Source organism: Podarcis pityusensis (genome assembly GCF_964106645.2).
Source record: "Podarcis pityusensis genome assembly, chromosome: 6".
Lineage (NCBI taxonomy): Eukaryota > Metazoa > Chordata > Lepidosauria > Squamata > Lacertidae > Podarcis > Podarcis pityusensis.
In genome coordinates, this window is record NC_138030.1 from 65,737,178 (window position 1) to 65,755,568 (window position 18,391).

General features: G+C 37.0%; 1 protein-coding gene across 5 annotated transcripts in view; it reads left to right on the forward strand.

Moving 5' to 3' along the window:
* Positions 1-18,391, forward strand: part of MSH4 (mutS homolog 4) — a 30,739-nt gene that overhangs the window by 572 nt on the left and 11,776 nt on the right. For 2 of the 5 annotated variants that reach the window (XM_081008966.1, XM_081008962.1), the window contains exons 2-9: positions 1,354-1,518; positions 6,284-6,444; positions 7,049-7,159; positions 9,735-9,850; positions 13,347-13,520; positions 15,341-15,513; positions 16,091-16,158; positions 17,744-17,818. In XM_081008966.1, the coding sequence (XP_080865092.1) occupies positions 1,354-1,518; positions 6,284-6,444; positions 7,049-7,159; positions 9,735-9,850; positions 13,347-13,520; positions 15,341-15,513; positions 16,091-16,158; positions 17,744-17,818 (1,043 nt within the window). Of the gene's footprint in view, positions 1-440; positions 475-1,353; positions 1,519-6,283; positions 6,445-7,048; positions 7,160-9,734; positions 9,851-13,346; positions 13,521-15,340; positions 15,514-16,090; positions 16,159-17,743; positions 17,819-18,391 lie in introns of those variants that run through there. The other 3 variants (XM_081008965.1, XM_081008964.1, XM_081008963.1) reach the window with 3 other exon arrangements.

Consider the following 18,391-nt stretch of genomic DNA (forward strand, 5'->3'; position numbering starts at 1 on the left):
CATAACTTGTTAAGATCTGCCAAGTTTTAATTTTGTGTGCGCGCGTGTGCCTAATGAACGGTGGCACCGGGTCTTTATTCACATAGCTAGAAAAGGTGTTTTCCTTAGTAAAAAAAAAGTGTGTTTTGCTTTTCCTCTTATCCCTAATATGAGAATATAAGATTTTTGTATTTGCAACAAAACACTTTCTCTGTTTTCTCCCTACTGCCTTTCCTTAACAATGGTCGCACATGAATCCAGACAATTCAAAAGAAGCTGAAAGACATGTGAAAACTTGCAAGTGAAAACTCCCCACATCTTTCAAAAATGTGTAAGATCAAACTGGGGTAGTAAATAATTATTTGAACATTTACAAATCCACTTCTCTGCACCTAAACACTCAATTCCACTATGGCTGCAATTGTAAGCACTAGGTTGTTTCCAATGTTCTATTCAGAGAAAACCCTTTGAAATTAATGAACGACTTAACAGTAGGTAAGCACAACTTTTTTTTATCTGGGCCAGAATAAAAATTTGCTTGCACCACACTGATTTATTTTTTTAAAAAGAAGAAATCTCAAAGCAGTTTGCAACACACTGAAACATTAAATAAAACAATCCACAATAAAACAAATTCAAGCATCAAGGAAAATGTGTTGGATCCTTCTCTTAAGTGGCATTTTGCTTTCCTCATGTTTGTTTTCCTATTTAATTTATACAGCTGCTCCATAGCAGAAGTGCTCTAGGAAACCAGTGTGGTATAGGGGTTAGAGTGTTGGACTAGGACCTGGGAGATAAGGGTTCAAAAATCCCCACTCTGTCATGAATATGCATGTATAGGATTGCATTGTAAATCATACTATTCACCCACTCAAACCAGTAAAAAAAACCCCAATGCTAAGGCTGTATTCTGATCCAAAATGATTTATTACTTAAGCCCATTTAAATACAGTTCAAGATCCAGTATATGTAAATAGTATAAAAGTCCAGAAATGAACTAACTCAGGATTAGGTGATTAGAAAATGCGGTAGAGGGAAAGGTACAATTATATATAACAGATAGAGGGAGAAGCACAATTATATATAATAAATATATAACAGGTACTGTTTTTTTCTTTTGCTTGTGCAGAAAATGATTAATTTTTGTTAAAATGGGAACTGGTTATCTTGATTTTCCAAATATGTTTAGAACATCCTAAAATTATTTGTTAGGGTGATCATTTCTGTTAAAGGTCTCAGAGTAATTTTTCATTGAATTTAATAGGATCAAGATTGTTCTTACAAGCTACTGTTGCAACTATCTCTGTGGAAAGCAAACATTGCAATCACTAATTCTAAATTTCTCTTTAAGAGCAATTCTTTTTTTTTTATTAGAGTCATACTTTGGAGACAAGAGTTCCTATGCAGAAAACATTAGCACAGTGAATTTGACAAGCTCTTCTTCAACCCGAGCTCTACATATTTCTCGAGTACGAAAAACACCTCTCTCACCAAGTAGAGCAGGGTGCAGAAACGGGACTCCTTTTATGGGATATTCAGGTGAAGTTCACCTACTGTAATTTGTACATCTTAATATTTACACAGATGGGTTGTAAATACGGAAAAAATAGTTGGGGCAACACCACATGAATGGACTTCTTATCTGTCCCCCACAGCCTCCCCAAATTCACTCTGAAGATGGTCCCCAGCCCCAGGATAAAATTTTGGGGCTGCAGGGGGCAAGAGAAGAAGGGAAAGTCCCATTGCCTCAGTGCAAATCATTTCCACTGGTGGGTGGCCACCATTGGACTCCGTATTTGGTTTGATCATTTGCTACCCTAACACTCATGGTTGTGCAAAAGATACTTTCTTGAAGAATTTTCACAAATTCTGCTGTAAAGCATCAGAATGTAACTGTATCTTCAAGATGAGGTTAGGTTAGAAGATGTCTTGTGTGTTTCCATGATCAATATATCACAAAATAAATTGTCACATTTCTATGTAACAAAAGTCAATGTTGTGCACTGGATAGAATCTTGAGGCAGCAGCACTTGCAGGGTCTTCTGCCAAATGGCTCAAGGCTTCTGTTGTTACCTTCAGGGGACAGAAAGAGTGCAGCAATGCAGCAGCTCCCACAATGAGAAGTTAACTTTTGAAAAAACCCGAGAGATCAAGATCAACTATCAGTTTCATGGTTTTTCTGCTTTGTACCTGTAGCTCATGAATTTAGAAAATGCAAATTTCAGACTTGTAGAAGAACATAAGAATTGCATTGATGGATCAGATTAAGATCTATTTAGTCCAGATACCGTAAATTGTGATCAGGCCCAAAACCTTTGAGAAGCTCACAGGCAAGGCATAATGGTGATGACCTCCCCCTGCTTTTTGTCTCCAGCATCCAATACTCAAATTTTACTGCCTCTGAACATGGTGCTTCCATTTAACTTTCATTACCTCTCTTTCTGAAGTTGAGAGGTGTCAGTCTTTATGTAACAAAAACAGCGCCTTCCACATACCAGAAGGAGGTATCGCCAAGCTTGTGAGAAGTGCTAAATACAAACCTGTTGCAGGTTCCACTTCTCTTAAATAATACCTTTTGAGAAACTCTTCCTCCACTGATTTCTCCAAGCCTTTTCAAAGCCATATAGTTGAGGGCCATCACCACATACCATGCTGGGCAATTCTGCAAATTTCTTACTTATTGTTGTATAATGTATCTTGTGAACCTACTGCCAGTCTATTTCACTGCACATCTCCAAATTCTATTTTTATGAAAGTGAAAAATAAGGTGGCCAAGTTTGCTGATAACACCAAATCATTAAGGGTAGTAAAAACAAAAAGGGGTTGTGAGGAGCTCCAAAAGGATCTCTCCAAATTGGGTGACTGGGCATTAAAACAGGAAATACAGTGCAATGTAAACAAGTGTAAAGTGATGCATATTCAGACAAAAATAATTAATTTTGCATATTCAGTACCAGTGCACACATGAAATACTTCATACAGTTCTGGTTGCCACATCTCAAAAGAATATTGTAGAGAAGAAAAAGATACACAAGACAGCCATAATGATCAAGAATCTACAGCTACACCCCCCCCCCCATGAAAAAATATTACTTCTTTCAGGCTTCTTAATTTTTTAAAATGTGGGTAAGGGGAGTCATAGTGTGGAGACAGTTGACAGAGTGCAGTGTTTCTCTCTCTCATGATAACAGAACTAGGGGTCATTGAGTGAAGCTGAACGGCTGGAGATTTGAGACACACAGAAACAAGTATTTCTTCATATATTACATTATTTAATTCACTAATACAAAATGTAGTGATGACCACCAACTTGGAAAGCTTTCAGAGATGGTTAGACAAATTCATGGAGGTTAAGTCTATGCTCTAACTCCACTATAAGAGGCAGTATGCATGTGAATACCAGTTGCTAGGAATCAAAAACGGGGCTAACATAGTTGCACTCAGGTCCTGTTTGTGGGTTTTTGATAGTTACTGTCAGAGTTATCTGAATACCTGTTGCTAGAGATCACATGCAGGAGGTAGCTATTCTGCTCATGACCTGCTTGTGGGCTTCTCTAGACATCTGTGAGAACAGAATGCTATACTAGATAGACATTTGATCTGATCCAGTAGAGCTCTTCTTATGTTCGAATTTCTCTTTATGCAGTCTTTTCATCCACCCAGATCATCAATCAAGTAAACACCTGCTCAGCTTCAGCAAAGCCACAGCACCTGCATTCCTATCCTTTCCACCTTGGATCCCTTTCTATCCTTTCCCCAATTTTGTAGACCACTGTCATATCCTCTCATAATTATTTTTTCTGGACTAAATTAAAATCTCAAACTCTAAAAAAAATTCCCACAAGAAAGGTCATTTTGGCCTTTATCGTTTTATTTGATATTTTCTGTGTCTTTTCAGCTCCATGATTTCTGTGTCTTTTCAGCTCCAAGATTTTTTAGATGGGCCCACCAGCACAGTCTACAGTATTCTAGATGTTGCCCAGTGCAAAGATAGATACTATTAAATAGTTTACTGGTGCTCTGAGACTTTACAGATTTCTGTTAGAAAGTCATTTCCCCCCAAAGTGATATCCCTGCATGTTCTGGTTTCTTAAGTTATAATCAAACAGTTTTGAGGCAGATATTTAGCATCTCAGGGAAATCTTACAAGTATTAAGACCAGAATTGTTGAAAAATTATGTGGCATTTCATTCTGTTATATTCTTGCATCCACCATTGGCAAAAAATTAAGTGGGCAGTAGAGGGCAGTGTAAAATTATATTAGAATGTTTTTGGAAAGTTACAGCTATAACTTGACTACGGTTATAGTAGTTAACCACAACGAAGAATTACTATTTAACATTATATATTTTGTTAGGCTAAGCTATTCTAATGAAATATAATTATTCAATTATTGGGAGTGGGAAAGCAAGCAGTTTTGAATGCCTTCTCCACTGTATAGTATGCAAAAAGATAAATAAGAGGAGAGTTGACATTGATGAAGATGTTGACTGCCAGAATAGTGAGCATGATTCTAAAATGGAAAAAAAGATTGATGATGAGATTACTTTCCATATTAACATTTGATTAAAAAGACTGATGAGTTCTCTAGTGTTGTAATCACCAACAGAACGTGTTTTTAAACAAAAGAAACAAACATATACTGATGTTTTGACTGGTGATTTACCATTAACATACTTGTAGTTTGTGCTGTTGTAAGCATTATCTGCTATATGACTGAACATGATGTGACAACTATCATTTAGGACATGTGAACCACATTGCATATAATTTCTTAATGTCAATTTCTGGCCCTTAAGGTATTTTGTAATAAAAATAATTACCTAGACAATTCTTGGGATATTTTTGAAAATATAATTACATTAGAAACAACGTCATTTTATTCATCATCTAAATGTTTTGTTAACTGACAGTTCCATTTTTCTTACTGTCACACTAGCATTTAAATGCCATTTTGTATTGGAGAATAGCATTAGAGGATTGCTTGAAATGCCACTTAATGGTCTGTCACTGATATGCAGTACCTTGTTTTTGCCTTTGCTTAGCAAAACTATACCAGGAAGGGAGGAATGGTCACTTATTACAAATAAAAACTGCTCTTGGATTGCAGCTTGGTGTGTGACTGGGCCTCTGATATTGCATTTGACATCTACAAATCTTAGTGTAGTGGCTCATACCATTCACCTGTTAGTAAAATTAGTTAGTATAGCACTTTGACAATAAGGTCACAAAAAGTATTAAGTTATTCAGATTTCCCTCAACGCCATTCACAAACAGTAGAAATTGTTTTGAGAAACAGCATCAGAACAATATAAAAAATTAGTGACTTTTTTTGCAAATAAATGGTCAGCTGTTTCATCTCACAAACAGCATCCTGATAAGCTGTGCAAACATACCTCTTCATGCATGTGGGAATGATTGGATCCTGTCCAATGTAGTGGACAGGATGCAACAGCCCTCGTATTTCAAAACTCCACATGCTTGCTCAGCTGTCTTCGGGCTTCTGTTTTCTCTTTTAAAACACACATAAACAGTTCTTACTATAAAATAAACCAGAAAATGTTGGCAATATTTAATAGGCATTGGGGTCTAATAGAAAGGTTGGGATTGGTTTATGTAAGTAATGCAGAAACTTTATGAGTAATTTTCTTCTGACTTAAAAATTATGGAGCACAGTTCAGCCATATTGGGTAATATTCCACATGTGCAACAGATTTCATCTTGTGCAAATGGGAGTTCCCTTCCTTTATCCCTCCTTACATCCACTATGAACTCCCAAACTACTCTGGAGGATTGGGGACCCACTGGAGCAGTTTGGCGGGGACTGCCGCAGGAAGGAAGGAAGGGAAAATCCATTGGTACAATGTTGGACTCTGATCAGTGACTGAAATCAATCAATTCATTCATTCAATGTTGGATTTTGCCCTCTGTTTTTATTGAGCAAGAAAAGCACATGCAGTGCTTAAATCAGTGTGACTACAAAATGCTTAATGTTAAAAACAGTTGTTTATAAAGTATATATGCCTAGTAAAGTACTGCTTATGTTTGTCTTTGTAAACATTATTGTTTTACATAGATATGATATACTGCACACATATCTGTAAATGTTGCACCATGTGTGATTTTTCTCAAGATAAATTATTTTGGGCTTTTCAAAGTTTTGATATACCTGAGAGAAGCACATGCTTTAAACAGCAATATGAACAATCAAGTGTTGCTTGTAACAAACTTCATTAATTTTTGTAGAGCTAGAGCAGAGTTTAGATTAGGTCAGGTTACCTAATGTATCTCACTGTTTTTACAGTTACATCATCTTCAGTCTCTGCTCACAATGCTGCATCTGTTATTGTGGCTGTAATAGAAGGGAGAGGTCTTGCCAGAGGTGAAGTGGGGATGGCAAGTATTGACTTAAAAAATCCGGAAGTTGTGCTATCTCAGTTTGCAGACAATACAACATATGCCAAGGTAAATCTGGATATATATTTGTATATAAATTGCTTAAGTCCCCCTTGCGTTGAAGTCAATAGGTATTGCATGTACTTGGCATAGAATGACAGTTACTGACTCACTGGACAGGATTACCTAAATTGTTGTGTGTGCATAATGAGGCCCACTCACACAATGGAACTTCCCCCTTCTCCCTGTGTGCCCTTGCTCTGCACTTGCTTTCTTGTCCTAGGTCTCAGCTTTGTCTGCCTTGACAGACCAAACAGAGATTTTGGAATAAAGGAGCTAGGAAGCTACTAAAAATGACAGCAAGTCTATGATTCTTGATAACATGTTACTGAATTGCTACCATTCTTTCTCAGCCCCCCCCCCCCCTTTTCTTTTACTCTCCCTCTGTTGTCTCCCTGTGTCATGTCTGAGATTGCAGTTTAAAGGGCAAATACTTGTCCTGTAGTTACACACTGTTGTGCACACTGATTATGTTTCTTTCTCTCTCTCTCTCTCTCTCTCTCTCTCTCACACACACACACACACAAACTTAATAATAAATAAATAACAACATTATGTGCTATAAAAGCTGTTCATGTAAATATTTTTACCAAATCATGTTACTTTTTTTTAGGTTATCACTAAACTCAGAATTTTAGCACCTTTGGAAATCATCATGTCAAATACTGCATGTGATACAGGAAATGCAACAAAATTGTTCAGCTTGATAACAGAAAATTTCAAGGTACATTCAAGGAACACTTATTTAACATATTATTTGACAAGTATTTGTGTGGTAGTTGTAGCCCAATTTCTTAAAGAAGAACCATTTATTTTCTCTGAATAAAAATAAAATTAAACCCTCATGGGGGGGGGAATTGCATGTTGTTGTCACTTGCATAATAGAGAGAAAGGTTATACAGTGGTACCTCGGGTTACATACGCTTCAGGTTACATACACTTCAGGTTACAGACTCCGCTAACCCATAAATAGTGCTTCAGGTTAAGAACTTTGCTTCAGGATGAGAACAGAAATCGTGCTCTGGCAGCGCAGTACTTAACCTGAGGTACTATTTCTGGGTTAGTGGAGTCTGTAACCTGAAGCATCTGTAACCTGAAGCGTCTGTAATCTGAGGTACCACTGTATGTTAAACAAGCCAATCCAGCCTGGCAAACCTAGCTGAGTGTGGGTCATTGGCAGAACAAAGCTGATGATGGCCAAGTCATTAGCCTAACAAAAGATGGGTCATCAGGAATTTCAGTGTCAGACAGCAAGGGAAGTGGAGTCCCTCCTCCAGCTGTGTGTTAGTGTGCAGAGACAAGACAATTTGGAAAAGGTTTAGGATTTCATTTTGACCTGATGCAAGGGAGCAGGAAAATCAGTTTGGAGTTTGCAAGCTGCTGAGAAAGTGGGCCACCATGGGACAGAGCATGGCTTTTTGCTGTTTTGGATACAAGACTGCTGCACCTATGCAAGAAGCAAGAGACCCTACTGGAATGTGAATGCTCTGAACTCCCTCCACCTAGTCTCTGGTTGTATATATGCGTAAATAAACCATATATTGTAAAGATACTGCAGTCTCTGATGTGCCTCATTTCCAAAGGACACACAGACCCTGCGTAAGTGCTTGGACCCCTGAAATCTTGCACCATTCAGGATATTGGGGTGGGATATAACACCAATATAGTATATAGTATACCATGTTTCTATAGTATATCAGGAATATAGTAACCATGTTTAGTTAGAGTGCAGTATATCCTTCTCCTTTGGAGCTGAAAAATACTCAGGACAAACAATGTGCATGACAGAGAAAGTTGAAACCAGAGTCAGATAGTAATGTACCGTACATTGCTGAAATGCATTGCTAGAAACAATAATATTTAGTCAGAACACAGCAATAATCAAACAATGTGATGGAAATACTGAAAAAGAAGCAGAGAGCACATCCCCCTATATCTTCAGAAAACAGTGACAGATATAAGTGTCATCTAGTTTATGGTTTGGTGATGAGAGGTACATGAGAAACACAACAGTAGAGCCGAGGGAAAAAATGAGCAGGACATGTGAATCTTTTACCATGGAATGTGAGATCACTTGTGGTATAGAACCACAAAAGACTGTAGTGCAAAGCAGTGCACAAAACAGATGTGGAAAATGGTGCATTTTCAAAAGATGTGCAGAAGAGCCCATAAATTAGCAATGCTTTGTTATTAAGGGAGGCTGTTGCTTTGTAGATTTAAAGCAAATTGTTGAAGTGGTTTTTTAAAAAAATTAAACAACAAAGTCTGCAGTCAGCCTATTCGTGTTCTAAAAAAATTCCTACCAACAACTTCTTCATTGATGACTCAGACTAATGCTTAAATTCCTTTGAAGCTAGCAATGTATTGCTACTAATTTCTCAGTTCAAACAACTGCAAAACACTTTGTAGTAACCATAGTTTAGAAACTATATTATGAAGGTGTGCAGGATTCACCTTGTGTTTCTAACATCTGGAAGTAGGCCAATCTGTGTTATTCTGATTCAGCATGTTATTTGGATCCAAATCTGATTTGTTAAATCTGATGCTCTGCTATGCCTCCAATAACTCTAAAGCGGAATCTACAAACAGTTATATCTTTTTTGGGCAAGATTGCAGATAAAGGAGTCCCTTGAGAGTAGATTAAGCCTGCCAAATCTCAAACATTCATCCAGGGATTTTCATGTAGGAAACCATTGGGGTGGTATCCAATCAAGTGCATCTGCTAGCACAAGGACTTTTGGCTGTACAATGGAATTTGCCCTCCTCCTCCTTCCTGGGGTTTCAAACTATGAGGGAGGTGCCCCAGGGTAAGAAACCTGCCAAAGTTTACACAGGAACATCCAGAGGCTATTTGAAGGGAAAAGAGTGGTGGGAGGGGGAAAGAGCCATGGTTTTTAATTATTGCATAGGAAAAATGGGAAAGAAGAAGGATACCTAATTAATTAATTTCTATTGACATTTGGAAGCTGTGGGAAAGTGTTTTATTTTAATTAGTTACTATTAGTTGTGTTATAATATGTTTCTGTTGCAAACCATCTCAGGATCTTGTTTGATGAAGGGGCACTTAAAAATTTAATAAAATAAAAACGTAATTCAAAGGCTTAAAAAATGACCCATTCAGTGCACATGTGTGTTTCTGAATCACACCCATAGCAAAATGCAAATATTGAGACTTGGGACTTTATGAGTAAATAATTCAATTTGCTGCTTGAAAATTATTAATTTCTTTAGAACATTGGAATGAAAGGTTCTACATATTGGAGCAATGTTCTGTAATCCTGCCTTTGCTTGTTTTCCAGAATGTGACTTTCACTACAGTCCAAAGAAAATACTTCCATGAAACAAAAGGCTTGGAATATATTGAGCAATTATGTATACCTGAGTTCAGCACTGTTCTGATGGAAGTTCAGTCCAAGTATGTATGTAAATAGAAATTACCAGTTTATCTTTGGATATGCCACATTTTCAGTAATTTCACAGTTCATAGGCTGGTCATCTACCTACAAGATTATTAGTCTACTGCTTTCAGACAGTGATCTGAATATTTTAAAATACTTATATATGTTGATATAAATATTCTTCAAAACTTTATATATATTCCTTGTTGATAATAATGATTGATTTTTGCCCAATATGTTGGGTTACTTATTATTGTATATTGGGTTGAAACCAAAGATACATGAGTAGAATTCTAGGGTTTTTCCACACACACCCCTCACCACAATCCCCTGGTACATCCTGAAAAGCAACTCCTGAAGGCAAGGAAGTGTTTGGAAGCATATAGAATATAGCACAGAGGATTGCAGTGGGAGGGTGAATCAGCAGGAACTGAGCTGCCTTGCATCAATGAAATCCCATTGTACTTGCCCAAAAGCAGGTTTGGATCCAAGCCATTGTTTGCTTTCAACATTTCTGTAATCATTATCCCCATTGAAATTTCATTTACCAACCAATTATAATTTGATGTTGTTGACTCTTACACCAACTAGATAAAATAATTAGAGAGTGCGCTAAGGTTTTCTCCAAGCCTCTGCAATAGATTGGGGGCAGGAGGGGTTTTGGAGGCCGGGGGAAGAGAAAGAAGGGAATTTCTGTTGAGTTCTTGGTTCTTGTTTCACATGTGCAGTGGTTTAGTTGGCTATAACCTTAACTCTGCATAAAGCAGCTGGGAGTATGTTCTGTTGGCTCAGTATAACCTTCTCCTTAATAATTGTGGGTTGGATTTACAGAAAGATATAATATCAAAAAACGTTACATGAAAATAAGGTTTATATAGAAATACTTCCAGGTAAATGTGTTTAGGATTAGAGTGTTAAACTGCTGTGAAGCTGCTGTTTTCCTTAATGGAATGTCTTAAGAAAGACTCTCTGTCAGTTATCTTTCATTAGTTATATCACTTTAGTTCCTTTATAGCTCCAAGTTGTCTTCTTATGTTGCTGTTTGATATGTGCAACCAGTGTTTTATTCCAGCAGAGGGCATATAGGCCAAAATTGTTGCTTCTGCTGGAAAAAGAACAATTGCATAAAGTAATGCATTGTCTTCTCTGTTCCTGTTTTTGTTTATTATTCAATTGTAGCTTCAAAGTTTTTCTCAGCTTCAGCAGTTTATGCCTATATAAATTCATTTCAGATAGTCCACTCCTACAGTGTTTGAATCACCACCAAGTATGACTTTACACTATGCTTTTATCTTTATCTCTTTACATTCAAGACAATGGAAAAATTGGCTTTGTTTCAAGATTACACTCTGTGCATATGCCAGGATCACTTTTCCAAATCATTTGCTTTTATTAGCTTTCATTCTTAATTAACCTTCTTTGAATCTTTTGTAACAATTTCTAGACTGTGATCTACAAATTTTACAGGACATGGTTTAGGTATCTACCTTAAATGTATTTATTTCACTTATATCTCACCCTCTCTCAATTTATTATTGTCATTTTAGCTTTTCAGCAACACTGTGAGTTAAGTAAGGCTGTATGTCAGTGGTTTGTCCAAGGTCACTGTGCTGCATGGTTGAATGTGAATTTTAATTGTTTACCATATTTCAATCTAAAATTCCTCTTAACTAGGGATGCTGCAGAATTCCAACAAAAACAGAAACCAGGATAGAAATTGCCAATGTTTACTTACGTCCAGAACAGAAATTATTCCATTGAATATGATTCATATTTACTATTGTTGCTTTCAGTCTACAAATGATACCCAAGTATTTCTCCACATTCAATGAATGTGATTAAATAACATCATGACAACATAATTTACATAGTAAGTTACACTTGTTATATAATTTCACCAGCAGACAGAGAAATGAATAACATAGCTTTTAATAGAATACAAACTGCAGCAGAATGGAAACAGTGATGCATATGAAGAATACAGGGCAGGACAGAGAATGATGCCTTATTACATCCCTACCCATAACTATGTAGTACAAGATTTCAAATTATTTATAAAGTCTCTGTAACAGGACTAAAACCCAGCTGGACATCGGCTAAGTAGTATTTCCACCTGTCCTATCTCTGAGCCTTCATTGATGACAGATGGTTCTTGATTATAATAAGATGTGTTGACAGGGAGATTGTGAGTCATTCCTGTAGAGCAGGCAAACATGACAACTTTATCCACAGAAAGGAAATTATTTCAGATGGTTTACCATCTGCAATATTCCTTGCTCTTCCCTTAACACATGAATTGCTTTGGAAGATCAGATTCATCTCATCCACTATTCTGCTTTCAAACAGTAGCCAACTAGCTGCTTCTGAAAAATTAACAAGCCGGGGTATCTTGGAAATAGCCATCCTTAGCCCCACCTCCCCAGCATCTGGATATTATACATACACTGCCTTTAATATGAATAATGTATTTTGCTTTCCTGGTTGATGACTGATGGAATAAGCACCATTAATTCATGTAAGCTTTGTTTTTTTTAAAAAATGTCTAAGCTAGATGAAATCTCCATTCCCTGCTTAAATGAATGATACGCTAGCTATGTGTACTGTGAAGTATTTTATTTCATCTATGCTGAATTTACTGCCAATCAATTTAATTAGATGAGTCCCAGTTCTAGAATGATGAGAAAGAAAATATTTAGCATTGTCCATACCATCCATAATTTTTATAAATATATTTCATCCCTTCCTTCCTCAGTTGTTTTAAAGCAAAAAGTTATACTCTCACAAGTATTTCTTGCAAAGTAAATTATTAAAGTCTCTTTAGGTTGTATATAATGACATTATTGCAAAAGTAGAATTACTGCCACTTGTGGAACAATTCCCCCCCACTCCCATGTACTTCACGCATCCCCCTGATCTGCTTTGGTGGTTCCCCCAGTGCTCAGGAGCAGATTTGGGAGATTGCAGGGCATGCTGGCATTGAAAGACTATCAGACTAGATGCTAGTCAAATCCTCTTGCTTCCCTGACCATTTCACCTTTTGTGTCTGTCATATGTAAGACTGCAGGCAGAGACTCTCTTATTTTAACTGATTTTGTGTAAGCCTTTGTAGGAACTTCTTTTTGCTGAAGAGTAAGTTACAAATGCTCTAAATAAAAAATGAGGGAGTTCCAGAAACAAGGTGCCACCGCAGAGAAGGCCCTGGACTTTATAGCTTTCTGATTCTGAAGGTGGGAGGACTCAGCAGTGAGCCCTGGAGAAGATCTTTACAGGTAGACAGATGTGTATGGGAGAAGCGAGCCCTTTAGATATTTTATGTGATTTACTATCTTTCAAAGAAGGACCTTTCAAATGTCATTATCAGTTTCTGAGAGTTATTTGAAAGCCTTACTCTAGCTCACCCCAGCTAATATTTTCAGGGTTTCTACCTTCAAAGCTAGGTAAGCCGTAAGTCTTAAAAGCTTATGCACAATAGTATGTGCAATTTTGTTTTTATTTTGTCTTACAATTTCTTAGATACTACTGTCTGGCAGCTGTTGCAGCTGTGCTGAAGTATGTTGAGTTCATACAAAATTCAGTTTATGCACCTAAGTCACTTAAGATTAGTTTCCATGGAAGTGAGCAAACAGCAATGATTGATTCAACGTCAGCCATAAACCTTGAATTAATAACTAACAATAGGAATCCTAGGTAAGATGTTTCATTTCACGACTCTAAGGTATAGAGAAGATAGAAATGAATTTATATTTGCATTATACAACAACTGGTGGATATTGATGCATACCTACAGTGTTTTAAAAAATAAAGTTTGTTTTTCAGTTAAAATATATTTTGGTCTTTTCTGTCTAACCCAGGTGTCCCCAACCATGGCACCCATGAAGGGCTTCAATGGTGCTCTCGGGCAGGTGCCACAGACTGAACTTTATTGTCTTCTAGGGAAAAAAATTATATTGTAAACTTCCTTGTGATCCTCAGATGAATGGTGGTATAGAAATTTAATAAATAAATAAATAAAGTTATTAAGCAAAAGGTGCACACAGTTTTCTAAATGTGATTGCTCCCATCTAGCAGTGTATTTAGGCAATGAGTGAAGTCAGAGCTGTGATTGTTGTTTGGATACCAGGCAGTAGGAATAAAGAGCTTCTCCCCTCAAGTGCACTCCCCCCTGGTTAATCCTGTGTTTCTTTTTATAGATATTTGTTGTTCCATATTGAACATGGTATAAATTCCATTCTGAATGTACCATTCCCTTTAAAGTTTGTGATTAGGATAATTATATGCTACATGCGATGAGCAGTCCCATGATTCTTCCTTCAAAGTTGTGTATTTAACAACAACAAAAGGAGTCATTGGAGGTGTGGAGAGAAGAGGGATATTTATTCCAGCTCCAATGATTCTCCTAAACTAGTGCCGCCGCCACCACCATTAATTCTTACTTAGGAACCTTTAACTCAGCCCAGTAAAGAAGTCTTTTCCCACTGGGCTGGCTAATAACCACTTATTGGCTAGTGTCAGCCTCTGCCTGGTACTGTCCTGCTCACTTCGCTCTCTGCCCTCTACTTGCCATAATGTGTCCACTAAAGTTATAGCTGCTTCCACCCCAGTTCTCTGTGTTAATCTCTTCCTTCCCTCCCACTGCAGACAGAAATGGTAAATGTGGTACTAGTTTCAATATATTCTTATGAAGTCTGTTCTCTCTCTTTTTGCTTGACAGAACATACAATTCTAATATTCTTGATAACATCTGTACAAATGATTAGTTAAATTTTCCTCTCATTTGTTCTTATCACAATACTTTCATTTGGCACTGTCTGAGTAAATTACTTCCTTTTCACTGAGAAATAAAATTCACTGCTCAGAAGAAAACTTTTGATGTATTATAGTCACACACTAATAAGCAAAATGCATGACTTGGGACTTTAACAAATGCATAGCTATATGCTGAAACTGTATTAGTAAGTCATATACTTGTTGCATAATAATTGCTGGTATTATCTCTTGTGCTAATACCCTTCTTCTCTGGCACATGAAGAACAGGTTTGGAGCAGCTCACTTTAGACCTCCAGCATAATCTTCCCCTACTCCCACAGAGCAGCTGCATTGTTGGGTGCACTATGATATTGATGTCAAAGGCCACTCAGTGCTTTCCTGTACATGGCATCCTTTCCTAGACCTCTAACTTCTGATTCTTTCCCTTATTGAAAAGCCCCTACACACAGAGAGATGGTTGCTAAATATTTCCAGAACTATTTCAAGCCTTTGTGCAGTTAGCTGGATGCAGCGGGGGCAGAGGTTCCATCATCACTTGAGTGCAAATTTCTGTTAATAAATGCAGCAACATACATTTCATGGAGGTGGCATGGCAGGTACTGCTGTGCTTTCCGCATATTGAAGGAGCACGAGTGTAGCCTTGGAATGTGATTTGTGTGTTAGCAGTTGTAGAACGTTTAAATTGTTTTGTATCAACTTCTTAATGAGATTCCCCCCCCCAACTGTGCTGTTTTTCAAAGGAATGGACACACTCTTTTTGGTGTTCTAAATTATACTAAAACACCAGGGGGAAGTCGGAGACTTCGATCTAATATTCTAGAGCCTTTGATTGATGCTGATACCATTAATACAAGGTTGGATTCTGTTCAAGAGCTACTTCAGGAAGAGGAACTCTTTTTGGGTCTTCAGTCAGGTAATCAAATATCGCTTTATAGAATGGATAACATATTTCCTTTAATAATGGGTATCATATTTCTATTAATCACAGCTTTTGAGCAGGATGAATATTGTTGCTGCTTCATTCTCAGCTTGTTATGAGTGGATCGCTGTATGTATGTATGTATGTATGTTTTTTAAGTTTTTAAGTGTAGGGATCTCCAAATTTGATTGGAACAGTGGGGCTTGGGGGAAGGAGTGTTTAACTCTTCCTTCCTGCACCACATGTCCAAGCTAGCTACCAATGACAAAAAAGCGAATTCTGATACCAATGATATATCTGTATCCCCTCCTCCCCCCAAGGCCAATAGCAGTTTTGGAGAATTATCCAGATTGATGAAACAATATGAGAGAACAGCTTCCCCCAATGTTGCTGTTCTGATCAAATTTAATGTTTCTTAAGATAAAAAGTATATTCCGTCTAACATTTTGGCCATATTAATTTTAGATTTAAAGCAGTTTAGCCTTAATTATATTAATAGGATTAAATCGCAGTAAATCGGATATAACGGTTGTGGCTTGAGCTCAATGATTGCTTGATTTCTGTTTTATAGTTATTTCAAGATTCCTGGACACTGATCAACTACTTTCAGTTTTAGTTCAAATTCCAAAGCAGGATACGGTATGTTTATAAATACTTTTACTTCATAAATGGTAAATAAATAGCTGCCACTTAACTTTCCTTTTATTATTGATCACTTCTGTGTTTGTTGTAGAGAAATCTCTTAATTGATGTGTGTGCTCAGTTCATAACTTGCAGCACTAAATGAGAATTTTACCATTTAAATTTGAGTACTGTCACACCAGAGTACAAATGAGATAAAAATCTTTATTAGATTTCTAGAAGTTTGCAATTACAGGGTATTGAACATATTTTAAACGTTCGTTAATTACTAATAAAAAAATTAATTTAACATACCGTATTATATTTATTTTAATAATTCACACAATTTAATGGAATTTATCTGTGTTTAATTTTCACTGAATTACACTTACACTTTATGTTTTTGAAAATCAAATTATTTTTAGGTTTGGCATTTGTTGGTTATAACCACTAGGTACATAGTCCCAATCTACAAAATAATGACTTCCTACAACACATAGCTAATATTGTTAATATTGTTAATAATGTTTTTGGCCTCCAGTAATATAACACTAGAAAAAAAGATGTACAAGCTCCAGTGAAAATTCAAATAAGAGAATGTTTTCAAATGGTGACTGAATAAAACTACATATATTATAAAAAGGACAAAAAGTGAAATAATTCTATATAAAAAGCATACAAAATACTTTAACTTGAAGAAGGTACCAATAACACAAAAGTCCTAAAAGTTCAAACAGATGAAAAAGAAATAAGGTGCCCACATCCACCCAAACAGGAGGCCTAATGCTGGGTTCCAGATACAGAAATGTAGTCATATTGGCCAGTGAAGTAGAAGGCAAGAGTACACAGGATCACAGAATCATAGGGGTCATCTAGTCCAATCTCCTGCAATGCAGGAATCTCAACCAGATCATACATGATTGGTGGCCATCCAAATCAATAAAACTAGAATTCACAGATCAACCTTTATCCAGTAATAAAGTAGCCCATGTTATGAGCCCTATGAATTACTGTTCTGTTAAGACCTGCTACTATGTTATCTTTCACTAATTGCCTGCCTAGAGCTATAGGTGCTACTATTTAGTCTTCATGACACTAAAGCTAAATTCCCGACTAGAACATTTCTAGTAGATTACTAGAAGTGGCAAGCTGGTGGTCCACAATAAATTCCCCCTTTCTCCATAGCACCATAGAATGAGATTGTTAAGTTTTGACCACTAAGGTGTTGCCTAGGTGAACAGGTAGGTGCTAAGTAACTGGGGTGCAGGTGCGGGTGTGTATTTCTTTTTCCCTACCCAAAGTGTATGAAAGAGGCTCCTGTTTCACTTCAAAAACTGATAAACAGAGAATCACCAAGTGTCAATATTAGATGATTCTAAATGATGGTGATATAACAGTGCCAGTCAAAGTGATCAGTTCATTAGGGAGAAAGGAAATAAGTCAGTTAACATTCCTAACATTTGTGGTCATGCTTCATACAGAAAAAAATATGAATACAATTGAACAGGCAACAATTATATTAAGCACAACAGAACTAGGCCACATTATGCTAATAAAACAGTAAAATAATGATAAAGTATATACATTTTCTGCTTTCTAACAGGTTAATGCATCTGAATCAAAGATAACTAATTTAATTTATCTGAAGCACACCCTGGAACTTGTAGAACCTTTGAAGGTATTCTGTCCTGAAGCTTTATGTTAAATGTCAGTTACGGTTATCATTTGGCCCTATGAGTCTTAAAACCAAGTCCTCCTGCAGTGGGAACCAGGCCCTTTACCATCTGTGCCACTGTGTTAGTTTGCCAGAGAAGGGAACCAGTTGCTTGCCATCTATTGTGCTTCACCACCTCAGATGGCCAGAGGGTGGTATTATTGCATCCATTATTGCAACTAGGCATCCAGTAACAAAGGGCTATTATTTCACCTAGTGCTGGAAAGCTGCTGCCTGGCATTATTCCTCAGTCTGAACAATTGATTACTTAGGCCTCCTGCCCCTGTATAATTTACCTGATCACTTCCTGCTCATCTCCAGAACGCTGGCCTGACAATTGTATGCTTTAAAAAGACGGCTACAACATAGACAAAAGCATATTTGGAGTAAGCATGGCTAGTCATTGTCTAGAGCTCATCTTGGAGCCTACTCTGTGCTAGAAATCTATGCTCGGATATCCAGCAAAGCTCTTGTGAGGAGGCTTTTATCCCTTCCACCCCCATGATTACCTTGTGCCATCAGAGGCCTTCTATGATA